The sequence below is a fragment of the Nothobranchius furzeri genome, chromosome 7, assembly GCF_043380555.1.
Source record: "Nothobranchius furzeri strain GRZ-AD chromosome 7, NfurGRZ-RIMD1, whole genome shotgun sequence".
In the NCBI taxonomy this organism is placed as follows: domain Eukaryota; kingdom Metazoa; phylum Chordata; class Actinopteri; order Cyprinodontiformes; family Nothobranchiidae; genus Nothobranchius; species Nothobranchius furzeri.
The window spans coordinates 64188539-64214936 of NC_091747.1; the positions used below are offsets into that span (position 1 = coordinate 64188539).

At 45.5% G+C, this 26398-nt stretch overlaps 2 protein-coding genes across 4 annotated transcripts in view; one reads left to right on the plus strand and one right to left on the minus strand.

Moving 5' to 3' along the window:
* Positions 1-21956, minus strand: part of unm_hu7910 (un-named hu7910) — a 56482-nt gene extending 34526 nt beyond the window's left edge. The window contains exons 1-4 of one of the 2 annotated variants that reach the window (XM_054736169.2): positions 21807-21956; positions 9290-9460; positions 9121-9165; positions 6022-6090 (exon numbers count right to left, since the gene is read on the minus strand). In XM_054736169.2, the coding sequence (XP_054592144.2) occupies positions 6022-6090; positions 9121-9165; positions 9290-9460; positions 21807-21876 (355 nt within the window). In that variant the 5' untranslated portion in view covers positions 21877-21956. The remainder of the gene's footprint in view (positions 1-6021; positions 6091-9120; positions 9166-9289; positions 9461-21806) is intronic. The other variant, XM_054736168.2, reaches the window with a different exon arrangement.
* Positions 21957-22595: 639 nt separating this feature from the next.
* scn5lab (sodium channel, voltage gated, type V-like, alpha b) overlaps positions 22596-26398 on the plus strand; it is a 165003-nt gene continuing 161200 nt past the window's right edge. For both annotated transcript variants that reach the window (XM_070553523.1, XM_054736163.2), the window contains exon 1: positions 22596-22824. The gene's annotated coding sequence lies outside the window, so the exon portion shown is untranslated. The remainder of the gene's footprint in view (positions 22825-26398) is intronic.

Below are 26398 nucleotides of genomic sequence, written 5' to 3' on the forward strand. Positions count from 1 at the left end.
AATGTGACACGCGCGCGGATCTAGTCTTTCTATCGGGAAATACAGCGAGAAGGCGGTACCGTAAATACTTGTGTAAAAGCGCAAGGAAATTTCCGCGGCGGAGAAGATGCGGCTGGCTTGACCGCGGCTCACAAATGACGGCTCACTTGACCGCGGTGGATTTATGGGGTTTGGATGAGGAAACGAAATAAAGAAAGTAAATCTGTGTTTAGTGATCAGTTTAATTTGACATGAACACGACAAACAAGCTTTCTTGACAATCTTTGTGAGTAAAAAACGTGTAGAAATAAAAACGAACGAACGTGTGTTATTAGGGAAATAGCGGGTGAGTGGTGTTGATGCAGGATTGCGCATGCGCCGTGAGCGGTTCTGGTACTTTTTGGGTCGCAGCTGCTCGCAGCGCCGCTTCAACAGTGCGACACCCTCACGAGGGACGAGCAAAATATTAAACACGTCAGAAGTCTGTGAGCTTACAATTGCTGATCGGTAGCTGGTCACGTGATGTTAATCGCCTCTCGTAACCTCCCGTACACTACACGACGCTCAGCGCAAAACTCACCCCGATCTCGTGGATTCTCGCACGAGTGGAAAATCGGCTCAAAAAAGTGAAAAAGTCGCACAGTGTACGCCCGGCTTTAGACACTTAAAATGTGAAACACACTGTGCTAATGGCTTAAAAAGTGGGGTTTTCATGTTATGTCTCTAACAAAAAAGCTCTTGACCGCCTTCAGTTGGTCCAGAACTCTGCAGCGAGGCTCCTAACTGGAGCAAACAGAAGAGCTCACATCACTCCTGTTCTGGTGTCTCTGCACTGGTTACCTGTTAACTGTAGAGTTCATTTAGAGTCCTGACTAGAACTTTCAGGGCTCTACATGCTCAAGCTCCTCCCTATATCACTGACCTGTTAAAGCCTTATGCTCAAACCCGAGCCCTCAGGTCCACCCACCAGAACCTTCTAGAAGTTCCAGAGACCAGACACAAAAGTGGAGGTGATCGCTCCTTCCAGACTCTGGAATGATCTTCCTTTATCCTTACGCAGCGTCGACAGTCTGGACACCTTTAAAAAACAGCTACAGACCCTTTTATTTAAAGCTGCTTTTACCTAAACCTTTCATTTTCTTATTTTTAACTCAAATTTTTAATCTTTCAGCTGTTTATGAATCTAATGACTTTTTCTCTGATGTTAATCTATTTATGATTTTATGACTTGGTTTTATTTTGTTTTGATCTATGTGAAGCACTTTGTGGTTCTATCTCTGTGATAAGTGCTGTATAAATAACATTTACTTAATCTGTTAGTTTTATTGATTAGCGGAGGATAAACGGTACGGTAAAGTTTAAACTCAGCACGCTGAAACCAAACCAACACAGCACACCATGTTAAAACAGAACGCTGCACTCCAGGTTAAAGGAACACACACACACACACGTGCGCACGCACACACACAGCTGATAATCCTAAACTAACAGCTGATACTATAAAGCCAGACGTGTTAAAAACTCGTTTTAATTGTGTGAATGTAACACACAGGCCTCATCAACTGTCATGTTTTATAACTTTAGTGACCCACACCTTGTATTCAGTAATGGGACAGAAGGTTTTAGAATAGAATAGAATAGAATAGAATAGCCTTTATTGTCATACAAGATACAGTGAAATTGGAGCGCCACTCCCTTTGGTGCAAATTTGTACTTTATTCATTTGTAAAACATGTATATACACACTATACACACACTCACAGGCACACACGTAGAAAAACATAGTACACACATTCAGTAATGTATATACCTTACATACTATACATATTATTACTTAGATTAGCCATTTTTATATTTTGCTTGTTTTTACGTTACTGTATTTTAGCACAACTCTGTTGCTGTGAAGCTCACACACAAGAATTTCACTCGCACGTACTGTACCAGTGTATCTGCACATGTGACGTGACAATAAAAGTGATTTGATTTGAAGTGCCCAAAGACAGCGACAAACTGAGCGGGGCTCGATCCTGCAAACTTCCGATTATGATGCGAGCACCTAACTCCTGTGCCACCGTCGCCCCATAAAAGGTAGTGAGTCTTGAATCTAGATGCTCCACACATGGCAACTAAACCCGAACACAGCTGATTATAGTTTAGTTTAACGAGAAAGACACAAGATTATATTAAAGGTGGTGCAAACACTTATTATAAATCATCTAATTTCTAACAGAAAAACTCAATAAAATCATCAAACATTCATTTTCATCTTTGATAAAGACAATGACACATTTTCATGTTTGTGGATCAGTGTGGAGTGAGAAGAGTCTACGTGGGACGGGTCCATGTGGGAGTGGTCTAGGTGGGAGGAGCCTACATGGGAGGGGTCTCAGTGGGAGAATCCTCCATGGCTTGCCACGGCTGAGATCCCAGCCCCACGCCTACAAGATCCCGTTTTATAGATTTTTTATTTTTTTGCGGTGTTTCCTGAAGAAGCAGCGGGAACTACTCTGTTGTTGCTTGTGATCACAGCTGGCGGGCAGCAAGGAGGGGGAGGCAGGGTGGTTACAGCTAGGGATGAGCCGGATACTCGTTTCAGACCAGTATCCGGTACGGATAAAGCATTTTTGACGAATACGAGCATGAAACGAGTAAAACTCGTAAATATCTGTAATTGTGCTGAAGAAAAATTCTCATTGGGTAACTGACTGTCTTCATGCTCTGTGATTGGCCAGTCACATGGAGCACCCGCCCCTTCCTACACACAAAACTCTGCTGCTGGAAGCTCAGTCCGGCCCATGCACGCACGCACGCACGCACCCACACCCACACACACACCCCCACGCACACACACACACACACACACACACACACACACACACACACACACACACACACACACACACACACACACACACACACACACACACACACACACACACACACACACACACACACACACACACACACACACAGATCTCTGTATTCATGATACATTGTTTATTAGTTTTCATATTTGATCTAAATAGGACTATTGCATCACAGCATTAAACATTTTTTTACCTTGAATTTGGTTGCTGTTTTACACTTAAGGTAATACTTTCTGATTTACTTACTTTACTGTAATATTTGAGTATTCACTTGCTGAAGGGCCAAAATAATCACATTGCTTAGAAAAACTACAGGCTGACTTAGATAATAGGGTTGTAGAGCCATATGAGGAAATTAAAGTTTAGTTAACAGGTAGGCTTTGCCGTCATGTATCGCCCCGCTGAGATTTTTCTCAGGAGCCGCCACTGAGGCAGAGTTACGCGAGTTTTAAGATGACGGTGGTCCAGTCAGCAGAGGCGTCAAACAGTGCATGCATGGATGTGTTGGATGGCAGTGAGGATGGCGTTGTGGGAGGAGCCAGCAGGCGTAGCGGTCTGATGGTCCACCGGGACCGCAGCAGCATGAGTGAGTACAGCGAGGCAGAGGGCGTCTGAATAAAAGCCTCTTTTGACTTTTGATTTCACACGTCAGCAAAGTTCTGATAGTTTACATTAAAATAGCGTTTTTGCTCAGTATTTGTTCTCAAAATTTCAATGAAAATAGTTTATTGATAAAAAGTGATTTTTTTTTGTCTTTTCCTGAAGAGTGGTCTCGGAGAGGGGTCGTCTTACAACCGGGGTGGTCCTATACTCGGGTCAGTATGGTAATCCTGCCATGCCATGAAACGGATTTTGTGAAAAATCTTGATAAAATATGTTTTAAGTTGGGCAAGCCCCTTCCTCTGTAGAAATGAATGCACTGGGGGCGAATGGAGACCCAGCTAAGATGGCGGCCAGCCACTACGGCAGCTCTAACAGGAAGCGACAGTCCACGGGGCATCTACGTCTGTGCTGGGAGGGGTCACTCAGTGCATCTGCATGCAGAGTCAGAAAACGTAGTTATTGCTGTAGTCCAGCTGAAGTCAAACCCAACTAGACAACTCTTAATCCAGATCCAACTTACGGATGACATCCTAGCTTAGATGAGCTATGACACGCCTGGCACGTCCCCTCCTGGGACGGACGGGACACTGGAAGCGATCTTCTGATAATATCGTCTCCACAAAGTTACACCTTTGTTACCTTTGTTCTGTATCAGCTGTCCATTCCTTCAGCCATCGTAGAACATGTAATCTAGGACGAGGACCCCCCTCTGCTTAAGGTTTCAGCTCGGTTACTGCCGTAGCTGCACTTGGGTGTAACCACACCGAGCGTGAGCTTTTACTGAAATAAACTCGACTTCCTGTTTACACACCTGTTTGATGGACACATCAAAACAGGATCAAAGGAAATGTTTACACAATTAAACGTTTTCATCGAAGTACAAATGTTGTTCCGGTTTTTCTCCAACAGAACGCGTTAGAACCGGTTTGGTTCTGCAGTGGAAACCAGATCTTCAGACACTTCTCCATCCTTCCCAACTGGACCGGTTTCAGTCTGGTTCTGTATGAGAACCAGACTGCCTACTGGTTCTGAAGGTCCAGTATGACCCCTTTAACCTCCACATCATTTGAAGAGGTTCCAGCTGCTTCCCCCTCCTCCTCCTCGCCTTGCTCTACGGGTGGAGAAACTACATCATACAGGAAGGCGAAGAAGCCATAGATCCAATCAGAACCCTCCTCTGCTAAAATATTTAGAACCTCTTCAAGCGACTCAGCATTGGCAGCACCAGCGCCATCTTTGGTCAAGCCTGACGAGAGAGAGGAAGAGAGAAAAACATGGAGGGAGAAAACCAGGATGGAGGAGGAGGAGGAGGGTTCAGAAGTACATGATGAAGAACAGGAAATAAAGAAAAGATGGAAGGATGGCCACAACAAAAGCAGGAAACAAAATCAAAGATGATACATGAGCAGAGAAAGACAGGGAGTTAGAGATGATCCATCAACATCAAATCAACATTTTCTCTCAAACTAAGACTCGTCAGGTGACCCGTCAGCTGCTGGACGCTGCAGAGATGCAACGCCTCCAGCTGTGACTCAACTTCCTATTGATTCAATGGGCTGATCAGATGTGGGACAGAGATGTTCCTCTAGATCAGGGATTCCCAAAGTGTGGTGCGCGCACCCCCGGGGGTGCGAGAGCTGCCGCTAGGGGGTGCGCGAGGTGAAAAGTGTAATGGCTGCGGAGCTCAGAGAAGTCTGTCATATGTCACCATTAGCGTAGCCAGAAACTCATTTGTGGGTGGGCCTAAGAAAAAGTAAGTGGGCACAATAAATGTAACTGAAAACAAGTATATTTTTGTGTGTGTGTGTGTGTCCTCCGCATGTGCCCTAGCTTCATAATAACAATGCGCCGAGCTTCAGCACTCTGGCCTGCGCACGCCGATATGTTCCGTATTTGATCATTTTTAACGGTGTTGGAGAAGTTTGAAGGTGGCGAGTCATTCTGGCAGATTGTAATGAACACCTGTCTCATGCAGGTGTTCTGACGTTGTAAACCTCACACGCGCTGAAGATCTGAAGTTCAGAGTGCGTCTGTCAGAGGTCAGACGCGTTCCGGCTGAACCACGGCTCACGGGTGCACAAGTGAGCACATCTGGGCTGGGCAGAAGTCATTTTACAACATTGGTTTAAATAGCGCCGATAACGAGACGCGGTGACTTAAACGCTGCAAGTCGTGAAGCACGTTCCATCCACGAGCCGCATCACCAAGCGGAAAGTGAATGCGTCAAGCATAAACCAAGCTTCATGGAGCTGTGTCGTGCACGCGCACACGCACGCACACACACACACACACACACACGCACGCACGCACACACACACACACACACACACGTTGTCCAGGTGCTACACCGGACTGGTTAACCCTCCTCTACCGTAAGTCCAAAGGAAGGCAGTGCCGTAGTTTCCTGAGCGGACTCCCGACGGGGAGGCGAGCCGAGGCCCAGTGCTACGACGTTTTTTCTGAGGATGTTTGGAGACTTTTCACACTTTGTTCAAAAGGAGCTGACTTCTGGCTTTCGAGGAAAAACGGGCAAAACAACAGGAAGTAAGGAGGAAAATCAAAATGGACTTGCCGAGCAGAGCTTTGGCATCATCAACATCAAAGTCTCCGTCTCCGTCGGTGTCATAGGCTGCCAGTTTACCTGGAGAAGGAGAAGGCGGTTTTTACTGAATACACCTCGAGTTAACTTCCTTTCTTGTGAGTTTTACATCTCCGTCTGCTCCAGCGTGGAGTCGCACACGTGCACTGGAGGTGTTTTACCTTCAGACTTCTCCGCTGCCTGAGGAGCGTTGTAAAGCTCCCTGCCAGGACAACAGAGGGCGTAGTGCTGTTCTGGGGTATCCTGCCACCATTCCAGCATCCTTATGGGAAGCATGGGGCTGGGAACTCTCCTATCCAATAGCCCCGCCCCCGGAGAATTCTAACCGAGCAGCGTAAGTCACACAACGCGACGCTCAGTTTGCCATAAACATGGCGTCTGAAGTGGAGTTGACTGCGGCTCTTTCCTCTGGTCTAAATGACTTGGACCCATCTCTAAAACCACTAGTAGAAGCGCTAAAAGCCTTTCTTCTAAAGAACGATGTTTGCGCCGTCGCCAGACGCCATTTTTGACTACAGCTAAAAACCTACAGCGTTGCACAGTACAGTCCGCGTTAACGACCTTTCTCTGATTGGCTCATTTTGAGCTGGCTAGTTCCGCCCCTCACGTGACTCTCTGCCTGCGAGCTACCAGACTCGTCCTGTGTAGACGAGTCTGGCAGGCCAGGCCACCCTTGGTCACGTGTCTGGTACAAGACCGTGTATTCACTATTGTTTACATAGTTTTAACATATTTTAGAGACTTTAACACGGGCTAAAATCTCCTCCACCTCTTCGTGCAACCGTCATTTCCGTCCACAAGTAAAACTGTTGCTCTGTATCCTTGTACTCCTTAGTCACGGGTGAAAAAAAAACGTTCACTTTTCAGACATTCCCGTGAGGCGCTCTTCAACCTCTTCCGTGTCTGCCGCTAAATATCTTTTTTAGACGGGGCAGTGGTGGTGCTGTTGCTGACTTTAAAGGAAGTGGATTCCTGACCAATCACAAGCTAGAGGTCTTTTTCTACGGATAGTTTAAAAGTTGGGCATGTCTCCGTTAGCGCCGCTGTGAGCCCGCTGGAGAACACCTGCACCGAAGCCAAATGGGCTGTGTGTCTGAAGCGACGCAGACGGAGACGTAGAAATCGGCCTTAAGCGTGATACACTCGATGGATTTGTTTATCTGAAGGACGGTGACTGAAACATCATCATAACTACAGGTGCATCCCAGAAAACATGGATGTGGTGTAACACCAGTGCTGCGGCCACAAACCAATATTAAGGTATAATGAGCAGTTCATTCGACTGCAATAAGACGATGTCGTCGTCCGGCACCGCACAAAAACAAAGTTGTCCAGGTGAGCTTGTGGAAAAGTAATTGCTCCAGACCGTTTGGATGCCCTAGAGCAGGGTCTCTGACTCCAGTCCTCCAGGCCCATGTCCAGCATGTTTTAGTCGTTTCTCTGCCTCAACACGCTTCATATTAATAGCATGTGAGTAACAGGCTGATCAGGTGACCTGGAGCTCCATACAAGATCTCACTCAGTGGGGTACACATGATCTTGAGAATGGTGAGGAAACAGCCCAGAACTACATGGGGGAAGTAGTGAATGACCTGAAGAGAGCTGGGACCACAGTAACGCACTACGTAGTCATGGATTCAAATCCTAGTGCTCCAAAGATCCTTCTGCTTCAGCCAGCACGTTCCCACCTGTCTGATGTTCGCCAAAGACCTCCTGGATGATCCAGGACTGGGAGGATGTCATGTGGTCAGACAAAACCAAAATGGTACTAATGCCACTCACCGTGTTTGGAAGGGAAAAACACGGAGACGCATCCCAGGAACATCATACCCCCTGTGAAGCACGGGGATGGAAACATCATGCTTCGGGCTGCTTTTCTGCAAAGTGACAGACTGACTCGTAATAAGGAAAGGGTGAATGGGGTCATGATTCGTAAGATTTTGGGCCCAAACCTCCATCTATGAATGAGAGTATTAAAGATGAAGCATGGCTGAACCACAACACCCCGGCAACGAAGGAGTGGCCACGTAAAAGCGCTTCACGGGGTATGGAGGGGTCTAAACGTGTTGCTTAGCAACAGCCCCAAAACTAGGGCTAGGAATCAGCAGGGACTGAACCCGACAACCCCGTGAAACTGGCTCAGTTCTGCGTCAACTCAACTCTGGCTCATGCCGTTAACTAGAAACCGTTTTGTGCCGGAGTGATTTAGAGCAGTGTTTCCCAACCCTGGTCCTCAGGGACCACTGTCCTGCATCTTCTCCATGTTGCCCTTTCACACCAGTGCTCTGCTGCCACAAACCCGACTTAGATGAACAAGTGATTAACAGGCAGCTGCAACCCTTGATGTCCTTCCGAGGAGCCAATGTAAATCAGGTGTGCTGAAGCAGAGACATGGAAAACTTGTAGGACACTGGTCCCTGAGGGCCAGGGTTGGGAAACCCCGACTTAGAGGCCAGAGTCCAAGATACAAAGTGAAGGTGTTCTGGTACCAAATGTCCAAAGAAGAAGTCCTTCAGACTGAAGAGCAGCTGATCCAGAACCAGTTCAAAGGATTACAGGAAGTCTGGTTGCAGCAAGGAAGGGGTTGAGGACTGGATCAGGGGTTCTGGACTGGATCAGGGGTTGAGGACTGGATCAGGGGTTGAGGACTGGATCAGGGGTTCTGGACTGGATCAGGGGTTCTGGACTCTGAAAATGTGACAGTGAGCACGAATCAAGACAGAACGTGTGAGAGATGCAGCAGAGGGAGGATGTGGTGACTGCGACCCTGGTGTCAGTCACACAGCAGATGAGTGAGAACCACAAACCTACCCCAGGAACAGGAACCAGACTCAAGTTCCTCAGTCAGACTTCTGGTCTCCTGCTGTAACTAAACATCTCCTCAGAGAGACGCAGGCTACAGCCAATAAGCACCGACCTGCTGAGGGTTTAGCTACAAGTCCTTCATCATCATCACTCTCCAGGAAGCTGTAACTGAAGCCAAGGCTGAAACAGCTTCTGCTAGAGCTTCTTTATTTCACCCTACTGTCTGAAGCACAACAGCAGCAAGGGGAGTCTGGATGGTGATCATACCTTGTAAAACGTGAGAAAAGTTCATACGAAACTCCTGAGCTCTCGCTGCATGCAGAAAGAGAGGAGGAAGAGGAGCAGGGGTGAAGACAGAGATCAAAGTTCAGAAACACCAGACAAGTTCCTCCTAACAAGGTTTAAATCAGTAATCAGATCAAATCTACCAACGCACCAATGACGCTGTCGTAGTCTACGATGTTGAAGTAGACCACTGCCATCGAACTCCAGACCCCCAGCAGAGCCACAACCACAATCCAGGTGAACATGGAGTACTTTGGACCTCCTCTTGCCCCTCCTTCTGTCGTCTTCCCATTCTTGTTGTCCACCGGTGATGTCTTCCCCTCTGAGAAGATGAACATGGATTGTTACTCCTCTATAAAGTGTATTACTACTAATCTGAGCTCTTCTGCGAGGGAGTGGACAGAGATTATAGCAGTTGGATATAAAGCTAGTCCTAGCTTAAGGCTAGCCAGAGCTAACAGCTAGTCAGAGCTAACAGCTAGTGAGAGCTAGCAGCTGGTAAGAGCTAATCAATCAATTAAATTGTATTTATATAGCACCTTCCACTACCTTTGCACGAGCCCAAGAGTCTGAAGAGAACACACCAAAAACAGCACGACAAAACACTCAATTAAAAGTAGGGATGCACCGAAAAATTGTCCGTCGAAGATTTTCGCTGAAAATGACCCAAAAGCGTGTTTTTCGGCCGAAAAACCTAAATCACCTAAACAACACGGCCAAAGCAGGCCGCCAGGTGAACCCTGTTAAGGTTTCATCGCGCTCCGCCCTCACGTGGCAGCTTGCTGTGTGCTTCATGAAAATCATAACCTCCTAAAACTTCAAAAGAAACACCCGAAAGTGTTGCTCATGTTAAACTTACACATCTCCACTATCTTCTGGTGTAAAGTCCTGACTTCATGAGGGATTATGTTTGCAGCTGTTGCTCGTTAAACACAATATTGCAACTTTAGTGCTTAAAGGGTTCATTTTACAGTCCTCAGCGGGCCCTTCAGTTATAAGCCTGTACAATTATAAATACGCTTTTTATTCGTAATTTATGGTTAATTAATGTGCACGACTGTCGTCAAGTGAAACATAATTTTTTGAGTTTTAATTCATATAATGCATCGTTGTTATGTCAATGCTAAATGAGGATTTTATTGGTTTTGTAATTAATTTACTGCATTGACTTGACTTGAGAGGTTGGTATCCATCATAGCCATAAATGCGATGGTCCTAATTACTGACATGATCGTTTCTTTCCATGTTTCGGACAAAATTTTCATTTCGGTGCATCCCTAAATAAAAGGACTGAAAACACAGGACATTAGGGTCATAAACCATATTACATAAAAGCCAAACGATAGAAATTGGTCTTTAAGTGACTCATAAAAATGGCTAGTCAGAGTTGGCAGCTAAATCAGGGCTAGCAACTAGTCAGAGCTAACAGCTAGTCTGAGCTAACAGCGAGTCTGAGCTAACAGCTTGTCTGAGCTAACAGCTTGTCTGAGCTAACAGCGAGTCTGAGCTAACAGCGAGTCTGAGCTAATAGCGAGTCTGAGCTAACAGCGAGTCTGAGCTAACAGCTTGTCTGAGCTAACAGCGAGTCTGAGCTAACAGCGAGTCTGAGCTAATAGCGAGTCTGAGCTAACAGCAAGTCTGAGCTAACAGCTTGTCTGAGCTAACAGCGAGTCTGAGCTAACAGCGAGTCTGAGCTAATAGCGAGTCTGAGCTAACAGCGAGTCTGAGCTAACAGAGAGTCTGAGCTAACAGCTTGTCTTCCCAATCAAATTCCTGCAGGAAAACAGGAAGGAGTTCTTGTTTTCCTTTTTGTGGTTCTTTATTACACAGATCAGTGGACCCAGAAACATGCCAGCAAGAGTAAAAACAAGCTTGATTTGCTCAGAACAAACATAACAAAGTTCTTGTTTCTTCTAAAATCACCTGTGGAGAAAAGAGCGGTGAAGATGTCTGTGCAGATTTTATTAAGGTCTCAACCTGTGAAACGTGTAGCAGGGAATGTTTCTCCTGAAACGCTGACAGCAGCTGGCGAAAACGATAAAACATGGAAGGAGGAATCAAAAAGGTAAGTGGGGGGGGGGGGGTGACGACATTTAGAGTGAGAGAGATCAGCTGTTGGAGGTTTTAAATGTCTAAAGTTAAATATAACAGCTGTTAGTTTTGTGTCACAGTAAAGGTTAAAAACAAGAGTTCAGAGCAAACATTACCTTGAACGTGTGTGTGTGTGTGTGTGTGTGTGTGTGTGTGTGTGTGTGTGTGTGTGTGTGTGTGTGTGTGTGTGTGTGTGTGTGTGTGTGTGTGTGTGTGTGTGTGCAGACACATCATGTCCTGTTAAACAGCTAATGAAACCCATGAGCACTAACCCAGTTATCAGGTTCAGAGTTCTGACTGAGAACATCGTAGGTCATGTTCCTGGATCAGGGACTTGAGCAGGCTGAACTGATGTCTGTGGCTGAGGATCAGGCTCATGGACGTGCTCACTCTGATTGATTTAGTCTATTTCATCTCCTTACTGGAAGTTTACTTTGAAAATCAGCAACAGGAAGTTTAAATGTACAATAAAAGTCAAACATTCAGACAACAGCACCACATCAAACCAAGTCAGAACCTTACCAGACTCCTCCAGAGGAAGAACCTCCTCCTAAACAAACCAGATTGGACCTGAACCAAAATCAGACTGAATCAGAACCAAACCTCCTCCCCTGCACTGATCTCCTTACAGGAGCAGCAGAAGACAGGGAGGCGAAGGGGGCGCCACATTGGCGGTACCGCTGCATGGACAATATCAGGTCAACAGGGCTGAACTGAACAGAACTAACAATTCTGTAATCATCAACATCCCAAAACCCAAAAGATTTGAGAGCTTCTCCAACCTTCAGAGACTCCTCCCAGAACCAGAAGCACGGCAGGGATGAAGGAGTGAAAACAATCCTAAAACACACCGTCATGACAGAATGGAGCTCCGGCCCTCCTGCAGAACTTCTAGAACCCGATCCAGTCTATTATTAGAGCTGACAAACCCCAGTAACATTCTGCTGGGTACCAGACAGGGAGGAACATCCCTCTGGGTCACCTTGTTAGGACCACAAAAGGTAAATGGCCATATTTCTACAACACCTTCTGTGGTAAAGCCAGCCTCCACCCGCCGATTCACGGTGAAGTGAGCCCTCTCCCACTTTGGCTAGGCGCACTCGTTCCCAGCTTTACGGTAAAAAGTCAGGCCACTGTTTTCAAAATAAAAGCCCATCTCAGAAACTGATTTTCTGACTGATTAAACATTTTTTAAATGGAATTCAAAAGTTACCAAATCAAAGTTATATCACCATTTTAACAGATATTTAAAATATCAATCAATTGTTTATTTCAATATGTTAAAAGAAAAAAATACAATGATGTCAAACAACAAAATAAAATAAAATAATAGTTTTGAAAAACAACAACAGAGAACATTAAAATAAGACATATTTCAACATCTTGATGCTGCACTTCTGCAAACTTTAAATGGAGTAGGAAGAATCAATTAAATTCAAAAATACTTTATTAATCCCAGAGGGAAACTGATTGCTGTAGTAGCTCAGAATAATAATAATAATCAAGTCATCAAAGAGGTGTTGTTGGCAGGAAGGATCTCCAGTAGCGGTCAGTGTTGCAGCCAAACTGAAGAAGCCTCTGACTGAAGATAATGATAAATGACCCGTACTTGTGTAGCGCCTCTCAGAGTAAGGACTCCAAAGTGCTTTACACTACAGTGTATCATTCATCCATTCACACACACATTCACACACGGATGGTGATGAGCTACGATGTAGCCACAGCTGCTCTGGGGCGCACTGACGGAGGCGAGGCTGCCGAGCGCAGGCGCCACCGGACCCCCCGACGACTACCAGCAGGCAAGGTGGGTTAAGTGTCTTGCCCAAGGACACAACAGCAGAATTCTCTGTCTGGAGCCAGGATTGAACCTGCAACCTTCCGATTACTGGACAACCCGCTCAACCCGTTGAGCTGCTGCTGCCCCTCTTCCGTTGTGGGACAGTCTTGTGAAGAGAATGCTCAGGGTTGTCCATCATTTTCTTGATTCTCTGGAGAATCCTTCTTTGCGTCATCTCCTCCAGCGGTTCCGAAACTGCCGACACTCTGGCTGAGTCCTTGAAAGGGCTTGGAGTTCCTCCATCTTGTTGGCCAGTGATCTCACATCGCCCATTATGATCAATGGAAGAGATGGTTTGAATTTCCTCTTTCTCCGTTTTGCTCCCGCTCTGCACCCATGCTTCTTACAGTTTAGCTCATTTGGGATTTGTGGCTTCAGTTGAGGTATTATTTCAGCCGTACCAATGTTAATCAGCTGCTTCCGGTTGTAAACCAGCTTGTTGCCATGGTTACGCATCATAACAAATGCTTAAAGAGCAAGTCACCCCCTACCAGAGTCTAACTCCACTCCCACTTCCTGTTTGAAAAATGCAACAAATGCTGTTGCTTGGCAGACCGAGAGGGCGGAGCCGCTAACAAATACACACACACTCAGGCTCACGACAGCATTGTGACATCATAATGTACCAGTTTACATCATAGCATACCTCTTAGCCAATAGCGGTGGCAGATTTAAATTAAAATACAGTGCAGAGTTTTTACCTGACAACGGCACAACACTGCCAGTTTTAGGCAGAATATTTAAATTTTAACTAAGATGCACTGAAATGCCAAATTATTGACGACACGTGTCTGCAGCACGATTAGACACTTGATTATTTAGTTTATCAGCAAAAAAAAGTTTATTTGTGGGTGACTTGCTCTTTAAAAAGTGAAAAAAGCTTAAAAAAAGCTGTAAAAATCCTCCAAGCTTCACAGCACCAGAAACAGAAAAGTAAAGTGTCCAAAAAAATACCGTTTTTCTTGATAAACTAGAAGAAAAAATACCCAAGAAAAGGCAAAACTTGCATATAGTCAACAGAGCTACTCCAACATGCAGCCACCCAGAGCAGCGCAGTTCTGGAAAGAAGTATAACTTATTAACTCCTACCCCATTAATAAACGATATATTATAATTCACCAAAGGTAAAGAAAACTTCATTATTCTCACCAACCAAGGAAATCAAGGCTAAGTTAATAGCATTATTTACATTTCTTTCTCATAATTACTAAACAAGGTCTCTTTATACAATCTCTTGGATTTTGTCAACAAACTGCTGCTTTCCTCTAGATCATTCCACAGACCCACGATGAGTAATGAACATATTCTTTACAGTGCTGTCTCAGATTAAATTTATCATCTCCATTACAAAACAGTCTTTGATTTGAATGTTGTCTGGAAGTCGATCATATCTAGTTTTGTACATGATTTGTTGGGTTTTTAATGTAATCAAATCATAACATTTTATAAGTTTTAATCTTATAAACAATGAGCTGGTATGGTCCCTATGCCCTACACCACATTATTGTTTTATAGGCATTACCCCATAATCTATACATATATGGCAGAAATTATGTACAATAGACAGACCCTAAAGCCTTTTTGTTCTGCTGGTACTTAGACTTTCCCATTACTATAACACATTTAGCTGTTTTACCTTTAAGGTAAGCTATATGTGGCTTCTAACTTAACATATGATCAACAGTAATACCCAGAACGTTAAATTTATCTACATGTTCAAGCATCTCATTATTTACTACTATTTTCAACAATACATCACCTATTACCAAACATCATAATTTTTTTATTTAACAATAATTTTATGCAATTAAACCAGTCTTGTAGTTCATTCATTTCCACTGTTATATCAAGAAAAAATGGTTAAAAATTTGTTCCAGAAAAAGGAATTGTTGTGTTGTCTGCATATCGGACCAATTTAAATTTAATTGAAATTTGACATAGGTCATTGATATAAAGCAAGAAGAGGATCGGCCTCAACACTGAACCCTGAGGGACTCCACAGGAGATCTAATTCAAAGAGGACTTATATTCATTCACTTGAACAGATAGTTGTCTGTTAAATAGATATGATTTCAACCACTGTAATGGCCAGCCTCTTCTACCCTGTTTTTCTAGCTTATTTATAAAAAGTTTATGATCGTTTGTATCAAATGCTTTAGTTAGATCTACAAATATAGCTATTGGTTATTCGTTTTTCTCTATGCAATTGATCCAACAGGGCTTGTGAAGTAGAAAATATATATTACAAATGATGGAAAACCCTTAAAACCACATCTGACAAACATATGTTTCTCTACGAGTCAACAGTGATTTAATACTATATTACAATTCTACGACCTCTCGTTATTCCTGTGAAAATGAACGCTCAATTTCAGTGATTCCTGAGATACTAAGGAGTGTTTTTTTTTCCCACAGGAATCATTTACAAAATAAAAAATGCTCACTTAGCTGTTCTGTGTTAAAACCTTAAAAGAGCATCAGATAACCCCATCCCACACACGTTAGTACCGCAGAAACCGCAACAGAGTGAGCGCAGGTCAACAAACTCCTTCCTTCTGCAGCCAGAAGGAACCGAGGAGAGCATCTCTGTCGGTGAACGAGTAGTGAGTAGTGAGTAGTGAGTAGTGAGTAGTGAGTAGTGAGTAGAGTTCACGGCTAAAGCAGAACGGAACGGTGGCTAAGCTAGCTAACGTCCCACCAAACCCGTCAAATTTCAGCCATTTAAGTTTCACCTTGTTTTGCGGTGGATAAAACTCACAAATAAAAAATAGCACGAAAAGACTTACTTTATTTATATTAAAGATACTTTTGACCCGAATAACAAATACAAAACGTGCTTAATTTTTATTGCATTAGCTAAGTTTTTTAGCTAGTTCTGGACGCTCAGTCAAACGCACTTTAGCTGGTCGGAACCGCGCTGGACCGAAACCTGGAAAACGAATTCAAGAGCTTCACTAACTAAATATGTTAACTGTGATTTCACGTTTCGTGCGTCCTACCGTGAATACGCCAAATTTAAACTGGAGAACATTTTGGAGCTTGGTTCGGAAGACGGAGGGGCTGAGAAATCGTGAAAACGCTACCGACCTTTTCTAGAGTGGCTTTTTGAATTCTTCCTCTGCGCCATTTCTCTGTAAGTTCCGCTAAAAGCTGCGGTTTTAGCGGAGCTGCTGGAGCAAGCTGGACTTCACCAAGGAGCACGTCCTTTTCACCAGCAGCCAAAGTCCATGGTAACCGTGCTTGGCTTCCTGATGCACCAATCAGATACCCAGATTAATTCTGGAGGCGTGTCGTAAGGTGGGTCCTACGGATATTTGACCAATCACATACTGGTACAATTTCCCAGAATCGTCCCATTCCTTCGGAAAGCAGCAAGAACGTGGCAGCAGAAGAAGAGTTTGAGCATTAAGGGGGCGGAGAGTCCCTCATTTCTCACACTGTGGGATTAAAAATCAGATTAATACTCAGATTGATACTCAGATTACTATTTACATTAACACTCAGATTGATACTCAGTTTGAGACTTGATACTCAGTTTGAGACTTAGATTACTATTTAGGTTAATACTCAGACTGAGACTTAGATTACTATTTAGGTTAATACTCAGACTGAGACTTAGATTACTATTTAGGTTAATACTCAGACTGAGACTTGGATTACTATTTACGCGAACACTCAGATCATTCCCTAAATGACCACAGGATGTCCACATCACTTGGTTTATTCAGTTCAGAGCCAAACTACCAAACTGTGTTAGTAAAAATGTAGACGTCATTATCTTTAAATATCGGTAACTAACCCTAACCCTGATAAATGGATAAGAAATAAAATCAAATACATAAAAGGTGATTGTTTCTCATGGAAGTTAAAACGTTTATATGTAAATCTGTAAATAGTTTTCTGCCCCTTAACTCTTCCTTACTTTCAGTCTCTCTTCTGTATCCATCGTGTACGAAACACACACCTTTAATAAATACATCACTAGAGTCACTAACGTTTTCTGATTGGTATTTATTCCTCCCTAATGTTTAAAGAATGCAGAACACTCGGGTAATCACACCTGCACAGGTGATCGTAATTCTCCTAAAAGGTGCGCCTGGTTTTGCCCAGAAGGAGGACTTCAGTGTATCACAGGTGATGTTTGAGAGGAGACCCCGGATGAAAACACATCAGATCTGAGTTTGTACATCAGAGCCTTGGCCTGAAGAGGGCGCTGCAGCTTCACGAGAACATCCCGTGAGAGGAGCTGTCCCTCCTGATTTATGTGTGCGTGCGTTGCGTAGCAACAGCAGCATCACCCAGCTGCTGGTGTAATAAAGGTGCAGAAACTCAGTACTACATTACGTACTTTTCTGCTGATTTCAATAATTAGCAGATGCTTTAATCTAAAACAGGGCCACCATCCACCGGCCTCTTCTAGAAATTGCACAACTCGGTGACCGGAGTGAAAGAGTTCATTTTTCTGTAGTTTTTAAATATTTGCATAGATAAAAAATTGAAGAGGTCAATAATTTTAAAAGGCATTAAATATGAGCCTTTTGCTCCTGCTGGTATCAAATATGTATCATAAAGTTAGTTAACCTGATTTATTCCAGTTAAAGCCGCTCAGACTCAAAAGGTGGGGACTCCTGGTCTAAAACGACTCCGGGGTTTTCACTGAGGCACTAACAGCAACTACACCAGAGGAGTTCAGGACAAGGTCAACAAGGCAGAAACATGAATAAATTGCATTTCTCCACAGTAAACATCTATTTGTCCAGGAATTTCAGGCTCCATGAAGTTTGATCCCTGTGAAACTGGAACTTTTCCCCCTGTGTAATAATCCCATTCCTTCTCCTACGCCTAGCCATTCCGATGTACAGGAGATCTGATGAAGAGTTCCAGGTTTTATTTTCTGTTCTCACTTTTAGAAAAATGCACTGAAGTGGGTTTCACAGGTGGAACTGAAAAGCTCCTAATCCTGTATAGAACTCCTGATCCAGTCCTGGACTCCAGATCCTGTCCAGAACTCCTGATCCAGTCCTGGACTCCTGATCCTGTCCAGAACTCCTGATCCAGTCCTGGACTCCTGATCCAGTTCTGGACTCCTGATCCTGTCCAGAACTCCTGATCCAGTCCTGGACTCCTGATCCAGTCCTGGACTCCTGATCCTGTCATGAACTCCTGATCCAGTCCTGGACTCCTGATCCAGTCCTGGACTCCAGATCCTGTCCAGAACTCCTGATCCTGTCCAGAACTCCTGATCCAGTCCTGGACTCCTGATCCTGTCCAGAACTCCTGATCCAGTCCTGGACTCCTGATCCAGTTCTGGACTCCTGATCCTGTCCAGAACTCCTGATCCAGTCCTGGACTCCTGATCCTGTCATGAACTCCTGATCCAGTCCTGGACTCCTGATCCTGTCCAGAACTCCTGATCCAGTCCTGGACTCCTGATCCTGTCCAGAACTCCTGATCCAGTCCTGGACTCCTGATCCTGTCCAGAACTCCTGATCCAGTCCTGGACTCCTGATCCAGTTCTGGACTCCTGATCCTGTCCAGAACTCCTGATCCAGTCCTGGACTCCTGATCCAGTTCTGGACTCCTGATCCTGTCCAGAACTCCTGATCCAGTCCTGGACTCCTGATCCAGTTCTGGACTCCTGATCCTGTCCAGAACTCCTGATCCAGTCCTGGACTCCTGATCCTGTCCAGAACTCCTGATCCAGTCCTGGACTCCTGATCCAGTTCTGGACTCCTGATCCAGTCCTGGACTCCTGATCCTGTCCAGAACTCCTGATCCAGTCCAGAACTCCTGATCCAGTCCAGAACTCCTGATCCAGTCCAAGACTCCTGATCCAGTCCTGGACTCCTGATCCAGTCCAGAACTCCTGATCCAGTCCTGGACTCCTGATCCTGTCCAGAACTCCTGATCCAGTCCAGAACTCCTGATCCAGTCCAAGACTCCTGATCCAGTCCTGGACTCCTGATCCAGTCCAGAGCTCTTGATCCAGAACTACATCTGGCTAAGGCACTGGTCTGTAAAACTATTTTGCGTTTTGGTTTTGTTGTAAGTTAACACAAATAAATATATACACATTTTCCACCCCTGTCCTGATGGGAGACAGCTCTTAAGAACTGGGCCCCACAGCTAGCAGAAACATTCAGTTTTAACTTTCACATGTCCACACGTGTCCACAGAGCTCCGTGTCTGTGGAAGGGGTCTATGACTATACCTGTCAAACGGTCACTGAATGATTACAGACCCAGTTAGGAAGACTTCCCTGGACACAGGTCAGACATGTCTCTACTCTTTACTGCAGGTTGAAGAGCAGAGTCGATGACAACACTTTTTATTGTAGTTTTTAAACATTTAGAGACTCCAAAGACACTGGACAGATGACTTTTTATGGACTTCTCTGCTTTTACATGTGTCCAGCCACGTGTACAAAACGAAGGTTTATTAAAATCAGTCCTGGTGTTCTGACTTGTCGCATGGATTCTTAGCTGAGAGGCACGAGTAAGGGTAAACGGTGTTTATTCTGAACCTGTCCTCATCAACTGGAGCTCCACAGAGCTGTGTCCTCTCACCACTTTTTTATCGCTTTTTTTAGCGGTTACTGGGCACTACATCATCACGTTCACAGACGACTCAGTCATCGTGTCTCTCATGAGTAACTGAAGTACGGCGCAGGGCCTGCTAGTTCACGACTTATGAAAGCATCGTTGTTTAACACAAATGAAAATAAAACTAGGGGAATGTTTCTAGATTTTAGAAAAGATGCTTCTCCAACTCCCGCAGCAGTGATCAACAACCAGACAGTCGAGATGGTGACACAATATAAATATTTCTCCTTGATGATAAACTGAGCCAGGTTATTAAATCTGATCCCGAGCATCCACCGTGGGCTGAGTTACCCGGCGATAGGATGTGGGGGAGGAGCAATCTTTTGTTGCCACCAGACTATTGACTTCAGGCTTAAAAGGGCTCCTTGGTTTTGGTCTGTCGGGTTGAATCTTGTTTCTTTGTGAACTGCTGACTGTAGAACAGATTACCCAACAGCCTCCTCCCTCTCCGGTCGGCTCACGGGAAGAACAAAAAAATGAACGCAAGTCAACGAGGCTAAAAACGCCATTTTCTAACCTGCTTTGCCTCACGCCCTGGATCACACACATGCTGTACTGCAGCTCACATGAAAACTGATGATGGGTGTTTCGACCACGCCTGTCACGTACTTTGAGAGTTATCAACGTGTAAAAGTCGTAATTAGCACGACTACATCGGCACGTCGCATGTGTGACATCACCACAAAATCTCCTCTCCCCTGGCGTAGCTGCTGCTTACCTCATGGCCACATTTATTAAGGATTAAAGATGGAAAGTTTTCTGAACCTACGGCCATTTTCCCTCCGTTTTCTCCGTGTCTGGTTCGGTGACGTCACTTTAGTGATGCACATTTGAAGTCCTGCACTTATTTTCACACAAAACCTAAAACGTTTCTCCCCGTTCCAAAATAAGTGTGTTCCTGGTGTCATAAAGCTTCTTTAAAATTCACGGACATCATATGTGGACATCATGGTACATGACAAGTGGAATAAGAAAATAGCGTTTTTAGCCCCGCTGACTTGCATTCAGCGTTTCGTTCTTCCGAGGACCCGCGGTCCAGAAGTGGGTGGGCGTGGCTTAGGCTCCCCATAGGGACAGCAAAGTTCAACTGAACTGAAAAATAAAATCTACCAAAGCTGACAACCACTAGGGGGCACTGCTGAACAGCTCACAGGAATCAGAACTAACTAACTAACTGAACGACTCACTGACTAACTAACTAACTGAACGACTCACTGACTAACTAACTAACTAACTAACTGACTAACTAACTAACTAACTAACTAACTGACTGATCCAGCTGGTCTTTGCTATCAGAACTGGTTACCACTCTGCCTGAAGGCAGAAGTTTGTAGACACATCTGATTTTTCCTGGTCTTTGAACGCATCACCGCTTAGCACTAACTCACAGGAGCAACGAGAGATGTTTTCATCTCCAGAATCAACTATTTATCATGAAAATAAAAACAGTCGTTGTCAGACCCAACAGTCAGAACCGTTACTGCAATGGCGCTCTCAAGGGGTGGCCAGGGGTGGCCATGGCCACCCCTAGAAAATTACTGGCCACCCCAGGAAAAGCCAGTGTTAATAAATCATATTAATGTTCACTCAAACCATAAATTGATCTTATTTATTCAAGATATAATTGTAAAACAAAATAAAAATAATACAATTAATGAGTAACAAGATAATCAGAATAAATAAAATGCATGCTTCTGCTGCTCACCACTTAAAAAGTTTTAACTGCAGTTTTTTGTGAACACAGCAGCAGGAGAATTAAACTAAAAAAACACATTCAAATAACAACAGAAAATTATTTTTCTGAAATGTTTGTTTGTAAAATTTAAGTAAAATGTTTTGGATCCACACAGTTTATCTATTTATTTTTGCGGTAAAAACGAATAAAGGAGCTGTGCAATACATCACCACAGGCTAAACTGAAAGGACCAATTTGGTGTCCCACCCCAAAAATGTCTTTGGCTCCGTCTTTTAGTTCATTTTAAAACACAGTTTAAACGGAGAAGGAAGTGACGCCACCATCAGCGTCAGCCTGACGACGTTTGCAGCCGCAAACGAAACGCTGCAGGTAAACAGAACCTTTCTGTGTTTTAAAAAGAACTAAAAGATGGAATTAGAGTTTCAACACAGCAAGAACTCACCAAAGATGTCTTTGGCCCCGTCTGGCCACAAATTCTCTGGAGGCGCCCCTGCGGTACTGGTATCAGTCATCGTGCCACAGGATCAGTGCATCTTCTCAGAGTTATCTGAAACTAACCCAGCTGGTTCTGGTGGTGCTGCCAGGCATGTGGGCCTCCTGAACAAACACGACGTATCACATATATGTGATAAGCTACATGTGATTTTATTCAAATGAATTAAATTAAAATGTTTTTGCCCCCCTGAGTCATGGGCCCTCCTACATCCCCCATCACTGCTGCCCTGCTGGGTTCTGAACCACCAGAACCCAACCTGGGTCCTGACCACAACGTTCAGCTCACCTGTCTCATGTGAAGCTGGGAGCGGCCGCGCCGCGCGTGCAGTGAGCCCTCACCTCAGCGCGTGAAAAACGGGGCTTGCGACGTAACGTCGCGATACTTCCGCTCCCAGCTCTTTCTCTCCCCGGTCTAGGGGCGATCGAGCGGCGGGGATGACGGGAACCCGTCCGGTCAGCCGAACCAGCCCACCGACGCACAGACACGGAGCCGAGCAGGTCGCTCCAACAGAACTTGACTTTGTTCTGAAGACTGGTTCCAGATCCGCTCAAACGGAACCACGCAGGACTTTTACCTGAAATCTGACTCAAACAACAGAACCGGTCCAGAAGTTCGGTTCTGTCCGCTTAAAAATTGTTTTAAATTTTAATTTTATTTTTTCTGGGAGGAGCGCAGAGAGACGCGCAGCGGGAGGATGTCGGAACCGGAGCGGACGCAGTAAAGCCGTCCTGTGCGCACGTTTTGACGCTCCAGATCCGCTCCGGTTCGGCCCGGTTCTCCTGGAGGAGACTCGTTTGAACTGTTTGGATTGTTAACTCCTCACCATCGGACCCCTGGGATCCGGCTCTGCGCGCGCGGGCAGCTCCTGGCTCATGGATCCGCCACTTTGCGCCTCCGGTCCGGTTCGGTTCTGAGTGGGACGGAGAGTTTCGAACCCGCAGTTTTTAGGGCAGGAGTTTCACATGTAAGTTCTGTCTGACCCTTAATGTGATTGATTGTGATGAACTTTGACCTTTACACGGTTCCGCGGAGGAATCAGCTGTTTTATTGTTTGTTTGTTTGTTTGTTTGTTTATTTATTTGTTTGTTTGCGTCATGAACGTGTTCGGCGTCTCAGACAGACTGACGCTGCAGGAAAGTAAAATAATCAGGATTTCAGGTGAAGTTCTGACCTAAACCTCCCTGTTCTGGTTCTGGTTCATCTCAGCCTCGCTGTCCTCTGGAGACCGTTTCCTATGCGACGAGCCGAGCTGAACCGAACCGAACCGGTCCGTGCCACACACTTTCCATTAATTAAGCGCTTTGTTTGTGTGAGGGACTCACCTGGGGCTGCTGCTCACCTGCTGGCCTGTTTATGCCTTTTGGACCGTTTTTTCTGCTGATTCCGGTCTTTGCTTCCAGAACTTTTGGGTCCATTCAGCTAATGTTTGATCTTACTTTAGAATTATTTCTTATCTGGATTAAATCGGCTTTTATTTTGGAGGAGTTGATGATATTTGCACCTGCAGGCCGGGTCTGGCGGAAGGAAAGCAAGTGTTTGAATGGAGTAATAAATGATTGCTTCAGCAGTTGTCGGCTTGAATTAAAGTTTTACCTCAAAAGGTTTGATGATGTCATGAAGCTGGCTTGGCGTGTCTGACCTTTGACCTTCTGGATGTTTGCTGCAGCTCAGCAGCCATGTTTGTACGTTAAACCTCAGCAATCACAGGGTTTTATGATATTTTAGCTAACAGGGCCAGCATTCATGTTTATTTATGTCTAAATCAGTTAAAGAAGCAAAATAATGTTTTATGTGGAAATCAAAACTAAATTCTTAAAACAAACACATTTCCTGTAAAAGCACCGCGATGATTTCTGTTCACATCGTCTCTGAGCTGCTGAGACGTTCACGTTCAGCTGATGCAGCTAAACACGAACCGCCAGGGTTTCCTGGACCCAGCGTCATCCCAGGTTCCAGGTACCGCTGACCCGCTGTGGTTGCAGCTGTCACCTGTGGGCGTGGCAGTCCGGACTCACCTGCAGGTGTGGCAGAATTTAAACAAATGTTCAGAGAAAAGAGGCGAGTGGTTTTTCTGTGTTCCTTGTCATGGTCCGACTCTGCAGCTGCTGCTCCTAACCCTCGACAGGTGTGTGTGTGTGTGTGTGTGTGTGTGTGTGTGTGTGCGCGCGCTAACAACAAAGCCCAGCGTGTTTCCACCTGAGATTGCGTAGGTGTTCGTGTCTTTGTTGGTTTGTTCTGTCTGACCTTTAGCAGATCACAGATCAGCCTCCTTCTCTTTCTCTTCCTACCTGAACGGCTCACCTGAGCGTCAGACTCGGCGTTTGTTTTCATCCTCGTCATAAATGGGACCACAGTCACCAAACGTTCCAGGAAAGCTCCCAGGTGTATGCAGCCCTCACTTCCCTGTAATGTTGGCGGTTCGGAGGCAGAAACGGTTCTGAGTAACAAGTTCATGAAACGTTTGGGGCAGGAGACAATGATCAGGGGACCCGGGCCCGAGACCGGGACAGAAGGCACAGAGACAGGGACACATGGAGACAGGAAGACAGCGTCCTGCTTCTCCCAGGTGAACATTCAGGATTCCGCGTTTCCCAGTGGAGATGACGCGCTGAAAACCTTTTACTTCCTGTTTGGGAAAGAGCTTCTGCCGGAACGTCCCCACGTTGGCACTTGGCTCTGCCCACTGGGTCATGTGACCTCTCACTGACAACGTTCCATCCTACTGAAACAAAAACTTTATTAGACCTGAAGACATGAAACAGGTGCTGGTCCTGCATCTGGAGACCGGGTCGGGTCTGGAGGAGCCCGGATAAACAGGACTCACCTGAACATTACCTGGATCAGCTGACAACATCTGGGAGTCTGCCAGCTGGAGCTCTGGCTGTGGAGGAGTGTCGGGAGTGAACACACAACCCGGTGAACATGAAGAACACATGGTGTGTGTGTGTGTGTGTGTGTGGGAGGGGGGGTTATTTTAGGCTGCATGAGCCTCATGTTGGATTTTAGGACAGAGGTCAAAGTTCAGAGCTAGGCGGAGTTCAGACAAACAGCTTCAGGAGATGAAACACAAGGACCAACTTTTAGAAGAGTCATCCAGGCGGAACGTTCCGGAGCCGAACTTCCTTTGCTAATGTGACGGAATAATCCTCCAGAGCAGCGAGAGCAGAGTTGCTGCAGTCGGGGAAAGTCGGGCTGTGAATGCTTTTGTTAAAGCGTCACTCTTCAAAGCTTTCTGTCAGAAAAGCAGCGATATTCTTTAATAGCAGGTCCAGAGGCCGCAGCTCCATGAGTCATGAGAAGTGAAATACCAAAGAGCAGCATGTGTCAGCTCTAATAGCGCTCCCACTGTCAACATTTCTCTTAAGTGACTCTTCCAGGCAACAGAAGGCGGCTTACGCCGGAACAAAAGATTCTGCCAGAACCGAGCCGGCAAAGTGTGCTCAGCTAAACTTATGATGAGAGGAGAACCGCAGACGAGGCTCACGGTGTGATGTTCTAGTCCACGTTCCGGGATCCAACTCGGTACGGATTTGCTCTTGTTTGTGGATTTTAGTCTCAAGTATGTCTCAGGTGTGGATCTGATCTCAGGTGTGGATCTGATCTCAGGTGTGGGATCTGATCTCAGGTGTGGGATCTGATCTCAGGTGTGGGATCTGATCTCAGGTGAGGATCTGATCTCAGGTGCGGGATATGATCTCAGGTGTGGATCTGATCTCAGGTGCGGATCTGATCTCAGGTGCGGATCTGATCTCAGGTGTGGGATCTGATCTCAGGTGTGGATCTGATCTCAGGTGTGGGATCTGATCTCAGGTGCGGATCTGATCTCAGGTGTGGGATCTGATCTCAGGTGTGGATCTGATCTCAGGTGTGGGATCTGATCTCAGGTGTGGGATCTGATCTCAGGTGAGGATCTGATCTCAGGTGTGGGATCTGATCTCAGGTGAGGATCTGATCTTAGGTGTGGTATCTGATCTCAGGTGAGGATCTGATCTCAGGTGAGGATATGATCTCAGGTGCGGATCCGATCTCAGGTGCGAATCTGATCTCAGGTGTGGATCCGATCTCGTGTGTGGATCTGAGCTCAGGTGTGGGATCTGATCTCAGGTGTGGGATCTGATCTCAGGTGTGGGATCTGATCTCAGGTGTGGGATCTGATCTCAGGTGAGGATCTGATCTCAGGTGTGGGATCTGATCTCACGTGTGGATCTGATCTCAGGTGAGGATCTGATCTCAGGTGTGGGATCTGATCTCAGGTGAGGATCTGATCTCAGGTGCGGATCTGATCTCAGGTGCGGATCTGATCTCAGGTGCGGATCTGATCTCAGGTGAGGATCTGATCTCAGGTGAGGATCTGATCTCAGGTGCGGATCCGATCTCAGGTGTGGGATCTGATCTCAGGTGTGGGATCTGATCTCAGGTGTGGGATCTGATCTCAGGTGAGGATCTGATCTCAGGTGTGGGATCTGATCTCAGGTGAGGATCTGATCTCAGGTGAGGATCTGATCTCAGGTGTGGGATCAGGGTTCTGAGTACATCCC